Source organism: Lingula anatina, chromosome 3, assembly GCF_051362555.1.
Source record: "Lingula anatina isolate TDL-2025a chromosome 3, LinAna3.0, whole genome shotgun sequence".
Lineage (NCBI taxonomy): Eukaryota > Metazoa > Brachiopoda > Lingulata > Lingulida > Lingulidae > Lingula > Lingula anatina.
In genome coordinates this window covers 24,229,357-24,244,920 of record NC_141769.1, presented here as the reverse complement: position 1 = coordinate 24,244,920, position 15,564 = coordinate 24,229,357, and the positions used below count along the sequence as shown (strand labels likewise).

Genomic DNA, 15,564 nt, shown 5'->3' with positions numbered 1-15,564 from the left:
AGTAGTACAGACGAGACGCACACGATTAAAAACGTGTGAACATAACTAGGTCAATCGCGCGAAACCTCGTGACCGTCGGTTTACCCCACCTGGAAGTTTCTAGTGAAGCAGACAGCAGCAACGTGCTTTTACCGGCAGGGTATTCTCTTATATCTGAGTGCCACGCAATTAGGTATATTTGACTGACATTATCTTTGGAATTTGATATTTCGAGTCACATGTAGTAATGGTGCAACTTTTGCTTTGAGATATGTAAATGCATATGTTGCTACAAAGATTTAAACACTAAATTCTTTTGTTGAGCGAATCATTGAATGAAAACAGCCAAAGCGTAGAAAGTATTTCAGTTTTTATCCTAATCACTTTGATGACAGTAAGCAGTGGTTACAATATATTGATCCTTGTTATTTCACTTTAAATATTTAGCCGAATGAGACAGAGCACTTCAACTGTTGCTGTTGAATTTACAGAGGATAAGAGACATTAAATTTGAAAGTGGAAATCTTCAGCAATTTAAACCTGACACTGGCACAAGCTGCAGCAATACTCTAAATTTTGTATAATAATTTACAAATACCTTTGTAGGTTATTTGGTTTTTTAAAGACTGATCGCCTTTTCATGATCTAGCAAAAAATTTGTTTGCTTAAAAAACACAAGAAAATCTAAGAATTAAAACTGAAAATATGTGGTACTGAGTGCAGTAAAATTACTAGTTAAAAATGGATATTTCCTATTTGTAAATTATGTAATCCTTTTATAGAGAATAGAGTATATAATACCTGATAGTAAGCAAAACAAATATTCAAAGAGCCTGTGCAGAACTAAAATAAAATCAAATTTTTCTTCCTTGGTCATAATTTTGTAATACTAATGAGACAAATGCGTGCTCACAGAAATGAGTAATGCCTCTTTCAGTTGCTGTGCTGAAAAGACCACGTGACTTTATGATGGTCTAATTTGTGTTACATAGGGTAAATTTAACTGCCATATGGGTTTCCTTAGAAAAAAAACATCATTAAACTGAAACCACTTGTCACAGCATCTATAGTGAAAGCATGTAGCTGAGGCTGCTAAGCTGAGCACACATGAAAGTTAAATACCCCTAGCAGCTTCAGTAGGCATGCCAGACATTCTGGACATTTAAACTGAATGCAATTTAGCTGGAATTATGGGAACACGGTTTTAGTTAGATTGCTGGTTCTGTTCAAGAGTAATCACACCAGATGTGATGTGTAGGACTCAGAGATAGATGTCATGTAAGAACGGTACTGATGGTTAAATCTTGGAAATATCATTGCTTTTACAGCAGTATTATAAATATTATAGTGAGTACACTGCAAGGTTCAAAGGGGGCCGTAGCGATAGTCTGAAGGTTCAATAGTCCGAAGGTTCATTGGTCCGAATGTTCACTATGTATAGAACCTTCGGACCAATGAACCCTTGATTAAAAATCGATGAAAATGTTACCACTTTTCGGACCAATGAACCTTCGGACTATCGAGACGCCCCCGTTCAAAGTAACTATTTCCCATCCTCCACCACCAACTTCATTCACATTCCCATAACTTTTTATAAAATATAGATATTTTCATGCAGTTTTTCTATTCTGAATATAGACAAAAAAAGCTAAAAGCTGGTACCAAGAAAGCCATGGTTAATACACCAAACCACATAATGATGTTGCGCAAAAGAAAAAATATTTCAGCAGTTTACGTAATATCGCCAAGTTATTAGCAGACCAGTTCAATACACATAACCTCTGTATACATTTTAAGATCAATCATTTTTACTTTGCAAAACAACTTCTGTGAAAAGTAGGAAAAAAAAAAAATATATATAAACATTTATTTATTTATTTATTTATTTTTGTTTTATTTTGTTTGCAGTCTCACTTTGTGTGAAAATGAATTTTTTACCAGGGGAGCAATTTCAGCCCTTACAGCTGTATCACTGTGGGAAATTTAGAGTAAAAGAGTAGTTAATGCAAAAAAAAAAAAAAAAAAGGTTATATAATTAATCTAACTCTGCAGTGGTGGCAAACCCTTGAATGGATTTACATATCTTTCTAGGTGAAAATGAGTGTCAACAAGGAGCAATTGACTCTTCTTCAGGAGTTTGTAAAATTATGCAAAGCTAAACCAGAGATACTGCACCTTCCAGAACTGTCATTTTACAAGCAGTGGATAGAAAGGTATATGATATATGGTACACATGTAGAATATATATATATGTGTACTGTACTAGTGTCTAAATGAAGGTGTAAGATAAGTTTTTTTTGACATTGGTGTGGCTGATTTTTCAAATGCAGTTTAAACAATTCATATCCTAGCTTCAAGGTATTTCAGAATTTTTCTTGCAATTGAAAAAGTGCTTTTACATAAGAAATAAGGGTTTATCTTGCTTATTTGTATGCAATTCTTCCTTTGTAGCCAAAGTGAGTACTAAAGACATTTATGGAATCTTTGATGAAAACAAGTGATGGATATTGATATAGATTATATTTATTATGACATGTTAATTTTGATGATATTGTGAAAAGTTATTTAACATTTTTAAATGGTGATAAAGTAATAAAATTAATAGTTTTAACTTAATTATGTAGGGTATTGTATTATAAAGGTTTATGATTGTGTAAATTGCACTTCTTTTCAGTATGGGTGCAAAAGTGCCTGACCCTCCAAAGCCTTCAGAACCAGAACCTAAGCCAGTAAGTATGAGCAACTTTGAGTGAACAGCATATCAAATTTGGGAAGTAGAACAGTAAACTAATGCAGTAACTGTACTTTTTGTTATTGAAAATAAGGGGAATCTATTCAAAATACTTTTTCTCACATTTAAAAATTAAAAGACCCCACAAGATATTGTTCATTGTTTTTAAAAATTCATGTTTTGCCTTCACAGAAGTCTGTAATCTCAGTGATCTGCAGTTTTTTAAAACTAAAATTATATCTACATTTTAGAAAGCAGAGTCCAAACCAGAACCACCACCAGAGCCAGAACCAGAACCAGAAAGCCCAGAGAGTGACCTTGGTGAGTGACCTTGAGGTGACAGGGTTGTTGACAAAGTCATCAGAAAGTTTTAGAATGGATGATCTGAATTTATGCCCTCTGAATATTTAAGGACATTCTCTACACTTTTTAAATGTAAATGATGAGTCATGTATGATGAAAAATGTTGAAATTTGTAATGTGTATTAGAAAAGAATTAATAATAATCCTCAAAGCAACACTTCATTCCTAATACTTAAAATTGATTTATTAGTTTTGCAAAGTTGGTTGGCTTCCTGTCAGAGGAAACATTTTTGTTGGTTAATGAAGTTATTAGATTTTTTAAAATTCAAGTATGAGACTGTATGAGGGAGAAAGTTTAAAGGTACATACGAACCGAGCATCGGTGGAGCGTGGATTCCCAGTAACACATGTAAACCACTTCTACTAGCTTCTTATACGACGCAAATAAATTGGACATGCCAAGGGATAAACTGAATAGATCACTCGAACAGCCATAAAAGAGCTTTAGACTGCTCCTTTCTTTAAATTTCTGGTCAGAAATTTAACTTACTTTCGTGACCTACTTTTCTTCCCCATTGACATACAGCATAGAATGCTAGCAGAAAAATCCGTTCAAACATCATTTTCGGGTAAAATTAAACAATGCCTTTTGGTATTTCTCTTAGTTATACTACTTGAAACTATATGCTGGCATTTGGTCGTTTTTTTGTGACAAAAAATTGACTTTGTATGCATCTTTAAAACTATTGTACATATCAAAGATTTTTTGTTTCAGTAGCTTGCCCATTGCCTCTTTAATTATTCTTATATGGATCTTCATGTGTATTTCCAGATATTGACATGGAGGGAGTGATAGAAGGGGACACAGATGCTGCTGCAGATATGGGAGATGCTTCTTTGGAGGTAAGATTCACAGCACTGGCTGTGTGCTTATGTTAGGCCAACAGAATATTATATTATTATGATTTTCTGTACAGTGATAAAAAGGAGTACCTGAGGCTGAATCAAAAGGAATTGAGAAGCTTAATTTATTATATTATATTATATTATATTATATTATATTATATTATATTAAAAATGATTATTTTATAATGTGATATAGGATTATAATATACTTGCAAATTGGTGTACTATATCCCAGTCTGTTACCCTAATCTTCCTTTCTAATTCTTGTCAGTTCCTTTAAAACCTCCAAAAGAGGTTTTTTTTTTGGGACATTGATATTCATTGGCAAGTTTAACTGAAGTTTATCTTGCCTATCAAAGGTGTGCACCCAGCCATAAGGATTTTTGGGCTTTAGAAGGAAATACTTTGTAATAAATGTGATACCCATCTAACTTGTGTAATTTGGAAGGTAAACTTCTTTCAAATGGCTAAGAAGTTCAGCCTCCACATCTATGGACATTGTGAAACTCACATTATGTTGATTTTTTTTTTCATTTACTAGGTGACTGATGAAATGAGTGACCTTGCTGACCAAAAGAAAATGGAGGCAATGGAGTTGATGAATGATGGAAAACTGGAGGAGGCTGTGGCACTTTTCACGGAGGCAATCAAAAACAACCCCCACCTCACCATGTTGTATACCAAAAGAGCGTGGTAAGATTTTGATATTTATGTGATGAAGAAAATTATTGGATGTAATGTGATGCTGCATTTGAAGAAAAACTAGAGTATGAAGCTGATATGGGAATTTTCATGGGCATCACTTCAGAATTTTTAATCTATTACTGGAAATAACTGAATTTATGTCTGATTGACATAAAGAATTAGATTAAATAAATATTTATGTAATATACGACTGGGTAACTAACTGACAAAGCATTAACCACACTTTTAGTTGTTAATAAATTTAAATCTATCTAAAAAATCATCATTCATAACAATGTGATAATTTGATAGTTCTGCAATTTCAGCTGTTTTGTCCGCATGCAAAAACCCAATGCAGCCATCAGGGATTGCGACCATGTGCTTTCTATGAACCCAGACTCTGCTGCTGCCTTGAAGTGGAGGGGAAAAGCACACAGGTACCGTGAAAAAGTTTGTGGAAATGTAATGAATGAATAACATTATGTTATCTTGTGTCACTCTGTATTTTCTCTGGCTGAAAAAAATTCTGATCAAATGTTAACATGCAAGTAAATAAAAATTAGAATTACAAAAAATTATTTGAAAAAAGTGGTTTAGATTTTTATAAAAACAATCTGTTTAATGTACCTTATTCTTTATAATTTTTTGAATTAAGAAAAAAAAATAGTTGTGATTAAAGGGATAATAACTCTTCGTATGAAATCTATATTTCACAATAAAAACATTGTAAATAACTCATAGAAATATAATATATTCTGTTTTACGACGAAAACGGCAGTTATAGCTATTATTCTGATATCTGAGCTGGTCTTCAAATAACGTGACCTCCATTGATGGCTATACTCCGTTATAATCTCTTAAGAGATTTTAACAAAAACCAAACTTTTTAGAAAAAAACCAGGGACTAAATTTGAATGTAAAAATGGATTCATTAACCATTGGTAAGTATGGTAAAATTGTTGTTTTCTCCAGGAAAATTCATTTTTTGGCCAAAACGAAGAGTTATTATCCCTTTAAGTGTTTCGTGTTTGATGTTTTTTATTTTTGATAATCATTATGAAGTTTAGGCAAGAAAATCACAATAAATGCCTTGGAAGTAAAATTAATTTCACTTCTTATCAGACTCTTGGGTAACTGGGAGGCAGCATATCACGACCTGACCGAGTCCTGCAGGATAGACTTTGCTGAAGATGCTAATGAAATGTTACTGGAAGTCAAACCAAGGGTGAGTAGTAACTAGAAGTTATTTGCATTATTAGGGTTGAATGAAGTTTAATTAAGTTTTCAGTAATAAGGTTGACTATTTTTTTAAAGTTTCAAAACTGAAAGCATCTTAATGCGATAACAGCATGATGCATTTTAAATTTATTATTATTATTATTGGTTAAAAAGGAAATTGTTTCTAAAAATCGATGTTTTGACTCTTAATCAGTTTGACCTCTTTCTGTTTGAAAAACATATGCATATAATTCAACAGGTGGCTTAAAATTAAATAGATAATTAAAACAAACAATGCTGTCACAACAGGATTATTTATTTAATTTAGGAAAACAATAATGCATTCAATTCACATAATATTTTAACATAAATTTGTAGAAAAAGAAAAAATAATCTTCGTAAAACCAACATGTTGTCCGTAATTATCAATCATTATCATTCCTCCGTGCATTTGAGCTAGTAAAAATTGAGATAAAGCATCCATCAGTTTATAAAAATATCATTTTGTTAAAGATGAACAGTCTGATAAAACCAACTTCATTTTATATGCACCACAGATAAAACAGTAAATTAAAATCTGCTGATGCACCGTATATGTATATTATATATAATAAAATTATAGGCCTACTTGTATGATCAGTGCAGATGAGAAATTTTGTGTTCTAAGAAAATATTTTTGTGACAAAATATGGGGGACTATATTGCATATTTATATAATGAACATGTTCACCTTACTAGATTTAGCTTACAGTTTAGGGACTAGAAAGAACTCAGGAGTTGGTCCTGGCGTATACAAAGATTTGGGCTGTTTCAATCCAGGATCACTAAAAAAGTAGTTTTCAGTCTGATTGCTTATTTTAAGTTTTGATAAAATCATTTTGAAGAGGTAATTTTTTTTTTACTTTGGTTCAAATAAAAGTAAAAAAATTTGGGCTTTAAGTTAAGTTTGGTTTGTGGAACAAACCTTCAAGAAAGATGACAAGCTTTTGTTCTCAAGACTTCTGTTTGAGTAAAGACAGCAATTAGTCTGTTGCTATTTTAAAACCAAAATAGTTGATGAAAGGAATATACACAGTAGACTTAACATGACTCACACACTTTAAAATTGGCGAAAATCTGTTCATGTTATGTGAAGATTCCAACTATGCATATTATTTCAGCTAGTACAGAAGAAAAAAAATCTGTTCTATAAAATTTGTTCCAGTAAAACAATAATTTCAGTTACAAGGTGTAGAGTTATGCATAGTCTACTGTATTATATGATATGATTATGACAAAAGGCTTTGACTTCACCCACAGAAATAGTAGATATTATTGAGACTAAACATATCAGGGAGTGTTAAGCTCCTTTGTGTCCTTCCTTTTAACTATTCTCACAATCCTTGTCCCCAACTGTGCATACATCCTGCCCCTTACGAACCTCCTGCAGTAACTTTGGTAGATCGACAGTTATAGCAGCATTGAGATCATCATACATACAACCTGTGAAGATTGAACAGTGATAATTTAATGACTTTAAAGTGTTAATTGCCTCCACGTGGAAGAAGTCCTTGTAGATGTCAGGATCTGGGAGGTCGTATTTGCTGATGTTTGCGTGGCTCTGCACAGATTGGAATATGTAGTACTTCTCTGGATGATCAATGATATGCGACAAAATCTTTTCATCATCTGTGAAAAGAGATTTCTTATTTTTAAACACCTCCACATATTTGTCTACTAACAAAGCATGGATCCGTACCTTGATAGCGTGCTGACGTACAAAGGCAATTTTATTGGCAACCCCATTTCTGACTACTTCGTGTACATCATGAAGCAAAGAGTTCTCCTCTTGTTCAAATAACTGTGTCATAGTGTTAGGTTTGATTGGATTGGCCCAAAATGAACCAATGAAAACTCTAGGTGGTTCGGTTACATTGATAAGAGGGGCGAGGCTCCAGAATAAAGCACCGTAGACTCTCATGAGTTCTTGAGGCGTTACCGAATCCGCCTTGTTGAGAATTAGTCTTATCTGTCCTTCTCTTCCCTTGAGGAGTTGAAAGATTGCCTCTAGCTCTGTGCCAACATCAAGTTTCGTTGGATCAAATACAACAAAAATTAGGTCTGCCCTGTCTATAAACCACTGGCTCACCTCGTTGAAGGGGTAACCTCGCTCCTGCTGCTTACGATTCTCTATAATCCCTGGAGTGTCTATGAAGGTAACTTTCTGGAGGAGTCTGTGTGGCATTTCAATCCCCTGGAGTCGCTCTAAGAAACCCTGCAATGTGGATGTTTTAAAAAGAAGTATTAAGGCCAAGATCTTAACTGGATTATAATAATATTCCCAAGATTCTTTTAGTTATAACAAAATTAATATGCCCCCCCAAGTGTTTTTGATTTGCAGTGCCTGAAGATTTGATTAAAAAAATTCAACAAGTTCATGTCAGCAAGTTTGTTTAGAGTAAATGAAATGATAAATCGATAACCTTGAAGAAATTACAATGAAGTCAATCAGTAAGAAGATTTAAATTTGTGGGTGAAAATGCTGTAATCAGAGCCAGCTCAGTCTGATCTAATGGAACTGTACACGTTTATCCGTCTTCCATAGATGAGAATAGTGACACCTTTCACAAATTGTTACGGTTTTAGTAATTTTGCCCTTACCTCAAATCTTACGTCTACAAATTGTATTTTTCACAACCCTTACTATTTTATTATAATTTTTACTTCTGGTATATTAATTACTACCATGTTTATTTGTCATTGAGCAATTTTTACAAATGTGACTCCAGTATGTACCTGCCCAAACTTCTCCAGCGCTGAGAAGGACCTGGTATGATCTGCTGCCAGGACTATCCCTTCCATAGTCCTGTATTCCTCTCCATGCATTAATACTGTAAAGTCTGAGGTGGTTGGCTCTGCTCCTGGAAATTTTTGATATTTTCTTTAATATATATATATATATATATATATATATATATATATATTAGTCTAAATGTAAAAAATGGGTGATTGAGTGGTATTTATACCAATTTTACCACAGATTTTTTCAATTTGTAATTTATAAGTTTGTAATAATAACATAATATAATTAATTAAATCCATTGTTCATGTTTAAATAAATGTTTAAATAAAAAGTTTTATTAAAAATTAAAATAAATAAATGATGAAATAATAAATAACATTATTACAAAAATAAATGTGTAATTTTTATTTCATAAATTAAGTCAAATCGGAACTGAAATGCTTTTCCTTGATTACTAACTCCAATGAATTATTATTTTTCTCCAAACACTGGAGCTGTATCTGTCCATGTGTTATTCAAAAATATACTTAAAGATTGCCTGTTTTATTGGATACAGTTGAATACTCTCAAACACACCTTTGCATAATTTATATTCAAGAAAGGGTGATAGACTAACAGCAATTATAGCTACTTTACTTCAGATTAGTTTCACATTAATATAATGATTTGGGATCCAAAAAAAGGGACTTCACCTCACCTGTGCGTAATTTATATGCGTCATCTTCCAGACCCACTAGATAATTTATCATTGTAGATTTCCCTGTGCTCCAGGGCCCAAGGAATAATATCATAGGCTTGGCATAGATTTCACCATCTGAAAGCGTTTTATTTTCAAATATCAGTTTGTGGATGACAGTATTACATAGCAAAATCACCTAGGTTTTTGTTCAGTATATACTGCAGTAGTAAAAATAATAATATCATGAAGGTACTTGGCCTGAAATTTATGAACTAGTATTGACTTTTTGTTATAAAATAGGTGCACTGCTACAGATACATCTAAGGTCAAAGTTTGCAGAAATTTATTGTCTACAAAATTAGACCAGTTTATGTGCCCACGTTCTAATGTGAAAATGGCTCCAAGGATTATATCAGGTGAGGCATTGACCAGTGATATTACAGAAATTATTCATGCCATTTCAATTGGTCTTCTTGGCATGCTCTAGGGAAGGATTCAAATGTCAGGTTAAATAGCAGGAGAGGTACATATAATACTTTGATATATATGTATGCCTATATATAAGGTCAGTCAGTATTATGTGGAACATACTGAAATGCAAGTAGTAGTAAATTTTAAAAAAAATCTTCAGTCTTTTGCAAACAAATTGACCCGATATGCTATCAGTTTGTTCTAGTAGAGTTTGTGTGCATAATTCAAGTTCACTGATAACACTCTGCCATCAAGCTATTATGTGCTTACGTCATCCATAGAAACCCCCCCCTCCCACACACACACACACACAACAAGGAAGCCAGCCTGTAAACTACATACCTGTCACTGTGTTTTTTCCAAGTGTTGTAAACCTGTAAACATCCTCTAATGGTTTAATACTGCTTTGGTATATTGCCCTCAATTTGTCTAGTATTGCTTTGATGTTTAAAGTGGAGCTGCTGTCTGTTCAGGAAAAAACAAATATATAGATTATAATACAGTGCTGCTTCACTAGAGCTCTGTTCACTTGACAAAAAAAAAAAAAAAAAAAAAAAAAAAAAAAAAAAAAAAAAAAAAAAAATGCAATATGGGATTTAAAATCTAAGTTGTGAAGGGTCTTCCACTGACATTATTTTGAAGATTTACATTGAATCCAGTCTATGACTTGTCAAAGTTCTGTTGTATAATATTTATATTAAATTTCACAATCTTTGATATTTTTATTTGAGTATTTTTTAATTGATAGAGTCCATTTCTCTGTTTCTATCTTCTACCAAAAAATTCCACCAAAGTAAAATTAGTGGACTTGGAATATTTGTCCAAATCCAGATTTTTGCCTTGTACGCCTAGTATATTTTAAACAAAACCTCCTTGAGCTTAATGATAACATAACTAAAATGTATACATTTACTATGTAATATAAATCATACATTTTTGTTTGCCATGAACATCTGGTGACAGTTGAAGTATATTCTCCAAGTTCTTCCTGTCTCTTAATCTGGAATGGGACACATCTTGTTTGGTAGAGGATTTTTCTTCTGAAGTAAAATAAGAAATATATTAAAACTGGCTGCTTTGTTTAAGATTTATAACCAAATACAAATGGGCAATGTAGTTTCAAATAGACAGGGATTATGTATTATAAAAATTTTTGGTCCCTATGTCTTTATGCCCGTGCTGTTATGTTGGGCTGTGACTCTAAAGTCAGTGGTAATGTAACATCTCACCTGTTTTTTTTTTTTTTTTTTTTTTTTTTTGTTTTTTTTTTTTTAATAAAAGGGTTGGTTTGTCCTAAGGTTCTTCAGCAGGGGCTGATTTAGGCCGTCTTCTGGGTCTTAAGGAAGACGGTCAGATTTCCAAGTTTACATTGATGGGTATCTAATTTTTTTCTGTCAGAAGACGGTCAAAAATGGTGAATGGATCAACAAAGATAATTTGGAAGACTGTCAGAAAATATCTCTGGATCCGCCCCTGTTCAGTGAACCTTTGGAACAATTATCCTTTAGACTATTGAGTCTTCTGACTATTGCACCCGTAAACATGAACAAAAAGTTTGTTTTTGCTAGGCAAGGCATTATTTTGCATGTTTGAGAGTGTGAAAAAGTTCAAGGAACTTACTGAACTCATTTTGAGTGTGGAAAGTTTCACTTTCACTTTAAATTGAATGAGATCTGGGTTGTGTTAGTGGTACTTGAAAATGAAATGCATGGTTCAGGGCCAGAAAGAATTTTCCCACGATTATGCATATAATGGAGTTTTCTCAGAAATATTTTCTATTCTAAGTTTAACAGAATATTTCAAACACTAATAGAATTTAATTTACGTACCTTTCCCATTGCTGGGTCCCACATAATATTCAGAAAAGCAAAAAATAAGCAAACATGCCACTTTTGTTTTGCTGTAAGCTACCATTGTGAATGGTGCATTGTGGGTAATGACCTTGACCTGCTTGCCAGGGTGCATACACAAACTGAAAGGTGGCGAGGATATGTTTTGTGATACGTTTGATGAAATTTTTTTAAGACCAGTAACCGGGGATATTTTTTAAAGAGTGCCACATAGAAGTAATGTCTTAACAAAAGATTTATGTGAGTAATTTGTACATCATGAATTTATTGATATGTGTACTTTTTTAGGCTTTAAAAATTCAAGAGCACAAGCGCAAACAAGAACGCAAGAAAGAAGAGAAAGAACTGAAAGAAAGGAAGGAAAGGGTGCGAAAAGCTAAAGAAGAAGCAGAAAGAAGGAAACAGGTAAATTTGATTTCATATGCAATTTATTGACTGTAATGCATTATTTTTCTGTTCAGAAACATATTTCCATTTTAACCCCCCCCCCCCCCCCCCCTCTCAAAATAAATTAATTTTAAACACTTTGTATATTTCAGGATCACAAATTATCCTCAGTATTTAGCTTTGGATTAACCTTTCTCAAGTCTAATCAAGTACTGCTAAATGAGACTGGTTGATATACAGTATGCTGTATTACATACTAGTACTAATTAACTTTTAGATACATATTGTTATAAACCAGTGCCAGAATAATGCTGTTTAATCTGTATAGACAAAGTCTCTGCTTATTGAGGATTTTGATTTATAGGAGCAGGAGGAACAAAGGCAGCATGGTGGAGGCTTTCCAGGTGGATTTCCAGGCGGCTTTCCTGGTGGCATGCCAGGTGGCTTCCCAGGTGGCATGCCTGGTGGTATGCCAGGTGGCATGCCAGGAGGAATGCCAGCTGGAATGCCAGATTTATCAACTCTTCTCAGTGACCCAGAGTTATTGCAGGCTTTCCAGGTAAGATTTTATTTCATATTCATCAACTCATGTAAACTTAGGGTTGAAAAAAAATGATAATGAATTTGGAAATATTGACTTTTTTATCCAGGAAAAACAATTTGAAGTTATTTTTTCTACTTTTGTTCTATAAACAGAAGAATTCAATAAAAATTAGTTTAAATCCTCATAGCCTGCTTTGAATGCTAAAGAAGTTGTAGTTATGAGTATGGTGAACTTTCTGTTGTTACTTAATGAAAAATATTTCTCAATCCCTGTAGGACCCAGAAGTGGCAACAGCATTCCAAGAAATAAGCCAAAACCCTGCAAATATCGCCAAGTATCAAAATAACCCCAAAGTCCAGAAAATCATGGAGAAGTTGGCCTCCAAAGTTGGCGGGGGAAGCACCCCTGGTGGTGGTGCTGGAGGTTTTGGAGCACCACCTAGTGGTGGGTTTGGAGGAGCAGGAGCGCAGACTTTTGGAGGGGGAGATGTAAGGATTAAGATCTTAATATTTTGGTTTTAATTGTTGCATATGTTTTTTGTTTTTTTAATGTTTTGTGTGGTTAAATAGGTTAAAATGCAGTCCTTTTTGTGTAAATTACTTAAAGAAGATATTTATCTAAATTAGTATAAAAAGAATTCTTGAGTTTGAAAAAGATTTTACTATGGTGTGTAATTTTAAAATTTTTGTCTGCAAAAAAAAACAAATGACAAAAATTTTCATCAAACTTAGTTTCAATACATAGAATTATCTTCCATTTAGATTTTTATTTAACCTACATGTATTTTCCTATTTTTTCCTTTACAGGTGGATTAATAATAAATCTGCCCTATTCACAAATCATGTGAATTGTTAAAAATATGTGGACTTCATAAGGGGATGAAAGAGGCTAAAGTGGAACTTTCTTTCTACTAGGACATCGTGCACTTTTCATATGTTTGCTCATTCAAAGTCGCTTGTGAATCTTTCAGCAATTATTTTTTTAGCTAATATGCAAAGGAGGCATAAATTTATTTTAGATTACATTGATGTTTGTATTTTCAATCTAAAGCCTATTTGCAGGCTGCAATTGCTATGTAAATGTGCAAAAAATGCTTGAATATTCTGTGTTGGCATTAGTTTTGCTGGTGACAAGATAATGATAATGTTTATTAGAAAATGCAGTGGAATTATAACATAGTACACATGTACTAGTAAGTATCTGATTATAGGGCAAATATGTTAGTGTTTTTCTTGTATTTTTTGTCTAATGTTTCAATTAAAACATTTATTGTTAGAAAAAAGGAGAATATTGAACTTATTTCAGGATTATTGAATTTTATAAGTAATGAAAGTCACTGTATATACTTGTTCAACTTAAGTAATGTTAATTATACAATGTGTTGTATTCAGCAATGTAAAACGATTGCAAATCAAATAAACTGATTTCAGGAAAAGGTAAAACAACACGATCGTTTTATCTTGCCTTTTGGAGATTGCATGTTGATACAAACATTGTAGTGAAATAAATGTAAGCCTTATATGAAAGGAGGTTGAGGTGAAAATGGACTTAACAGCTTTGCCTACAATATGTTATTAGAAAACTTCCGAATGATCAGGCACATTAAATGGTGGATATCTAAGGTACGGAGAGATACAATGTTATTTTTTAAAATGGTTTGAAATTTCAAACTGTTCAGACACGATTGGAGAACGTGAGGAAGTTGCACCGCTGGGAATCGCTGTCGATGGGAATTTTGTAAAAGTGTGAAGAGAGGCAGTTTGCAGTGAGACGGTGCAACTAGAAGAGGGGCATCTATTACCTGCCACATAATTTATTCTACCGATAGTCTACAAAGCATTTATTTTATCGGCTGTCGATGAAACGAGACGAAATTTAACAAATTATCTAATTCGAAAACGACTATTTATTCAATAAACTTTTAAAGCAGAAATCGATATCAAGCAAACCAGGTAAAAACACTACTCTCGTTTAGCTAGGAGAAAAATAAAGCCGATATAAGTAAAAGGACCTCTGAAAAAAGGCAAGCTGGAAGGAGGAGCCAGCCGCCGGGAAAGCTTAGGGAAAAAGAGAAAAATGTCCAAGACAAGCAGCCACAACCTGGCAACAAGGGTGGAAGACGAAAAGTAAGTTTTGAGGCCCGAAAGAAGCTTTTACATCTTCATGCATTTGACTTTTTAACTTCCCCGTAAGGGATTTTTCCTCGCAGCTAATGTTGGAATGCTGGCATTGGGCCAATCACGGCTTGCTATCTCTCTGGTGTTGCGCCGTGCTGTGCGCTTTGCTCCTTGAATGTGAAATTAAAAGGAAGAGTACAAATGCGTATTTTCTATCGTCTCAAAACAAAAATAAGACGGGGGAAGTTTTAGTAAAAATTAAAACCAGTTTTTCTGTGCTATGAATTGCAAGTGTTGAAAATGTAACGTTACTCCTGTCGTTGATGTCCATTGTTCACAACAATATTAACGTTTCCGATATCGTCATGGTCATTGTTTATGTTCACGTCACAACGTCATGACATCACAGATAGTGACGTCATTGCCCATAGATATCGTATACACTACGAAGCATGGATAGTGAAGATGATTCAGATGCAATTTGATATGATTTATTATGCAAAGTAGCGAATGTGATCACGCGCAACTCGGAGTAAATGTACTCGTGTTTGAAGAGTACCCAATTGAAGACCAGGTGGAGCTAATTCTAGGTGTGCTCCGTTTGATGGCTTTTTGTGCGCTCTGGCTGATTTTTGTATGCCTTCCCGCATTTGCATATGGTAAGAAAACTAGCATTCGTTGGTGTAAGAAGAAATGCGCTCTTTTCAAGAAACATAACATATATCATTAAACATAACATATATCATAGTATTTTCATATATGATTCTGATCTGCTCACATCATAGTATTTTCATATATGATTTTGATCTGCTCACATCGTTATGGGTTTGGTGTGAATGAAATTCAACCTAAAAGTAAAAGTTACTGTGTAGAATTACTTTTTCGTTATGTCAGCAACTGTTTACCGTCTCGT

General features: G+C 33.5%; 2 protein-coding genes across 2 annotated transcripts; one reads left to right on the top strand and one right to left on the bottom strand.

Moving 5' to 3' along the window:
• The first annotated feature begins 28 nt into the window (after positions 1-28).
• On the top strand, positions 29-14,081 carry LOC106175704 (hsc70-interacting protein). Its single transcript, XM_013557828.3, has 12 exons — positions 29-172; positions 2,071-2,192; positions 2,654-2,708; positions 2,962-3,031; positions 3,846-3,916; positions 4,461-4,612; positions 4,930-5,040; positions 5,726-5,828; positions 11,892-12,008; positions 12,355-12,549; positions 12,810-13,022; positions 13,341-14,081. The coding sequence occupies exons 2-12, from the start codon at positions 2,077-2,079 to the stop codon at positions 13,347-13,349; spliced, it is 1,212 nt and encodes a 403-aa protein (XP_013413282.2). The 5' UTR covers positions 29-172; positions 2,071-2,076; the 3' UTR covers positions 13,350-14,081.
• On the bottom strand, positions 6,120-11,676 carry LOC106175703 (sarcalumenin). The gene is made up of 6 exons (XM_013557827.2): positions 11,583-11,676; positions 10,686-10,793; positions 10,096-10,218; positions 9,301-9,417; positions 8,597-8,721; positions 6,120-8,075 (listed from the first exon to the last, which is right to left on the bottom strand). The coding sequence occupies exons 1-6, from the start codon at positions 11,665-11,667 to the stop codon at positions 7,185-7,187; spliced, it is 1,449 nt and encodes a 482-aa protein (XP_013413281.2). The 5' UTR covers positions 11,668-11,676; the 3' UTR covers positions 6,120-7,184.
• Positions 14,082-15,564: the final 1,483 nt, after the last annotated feature.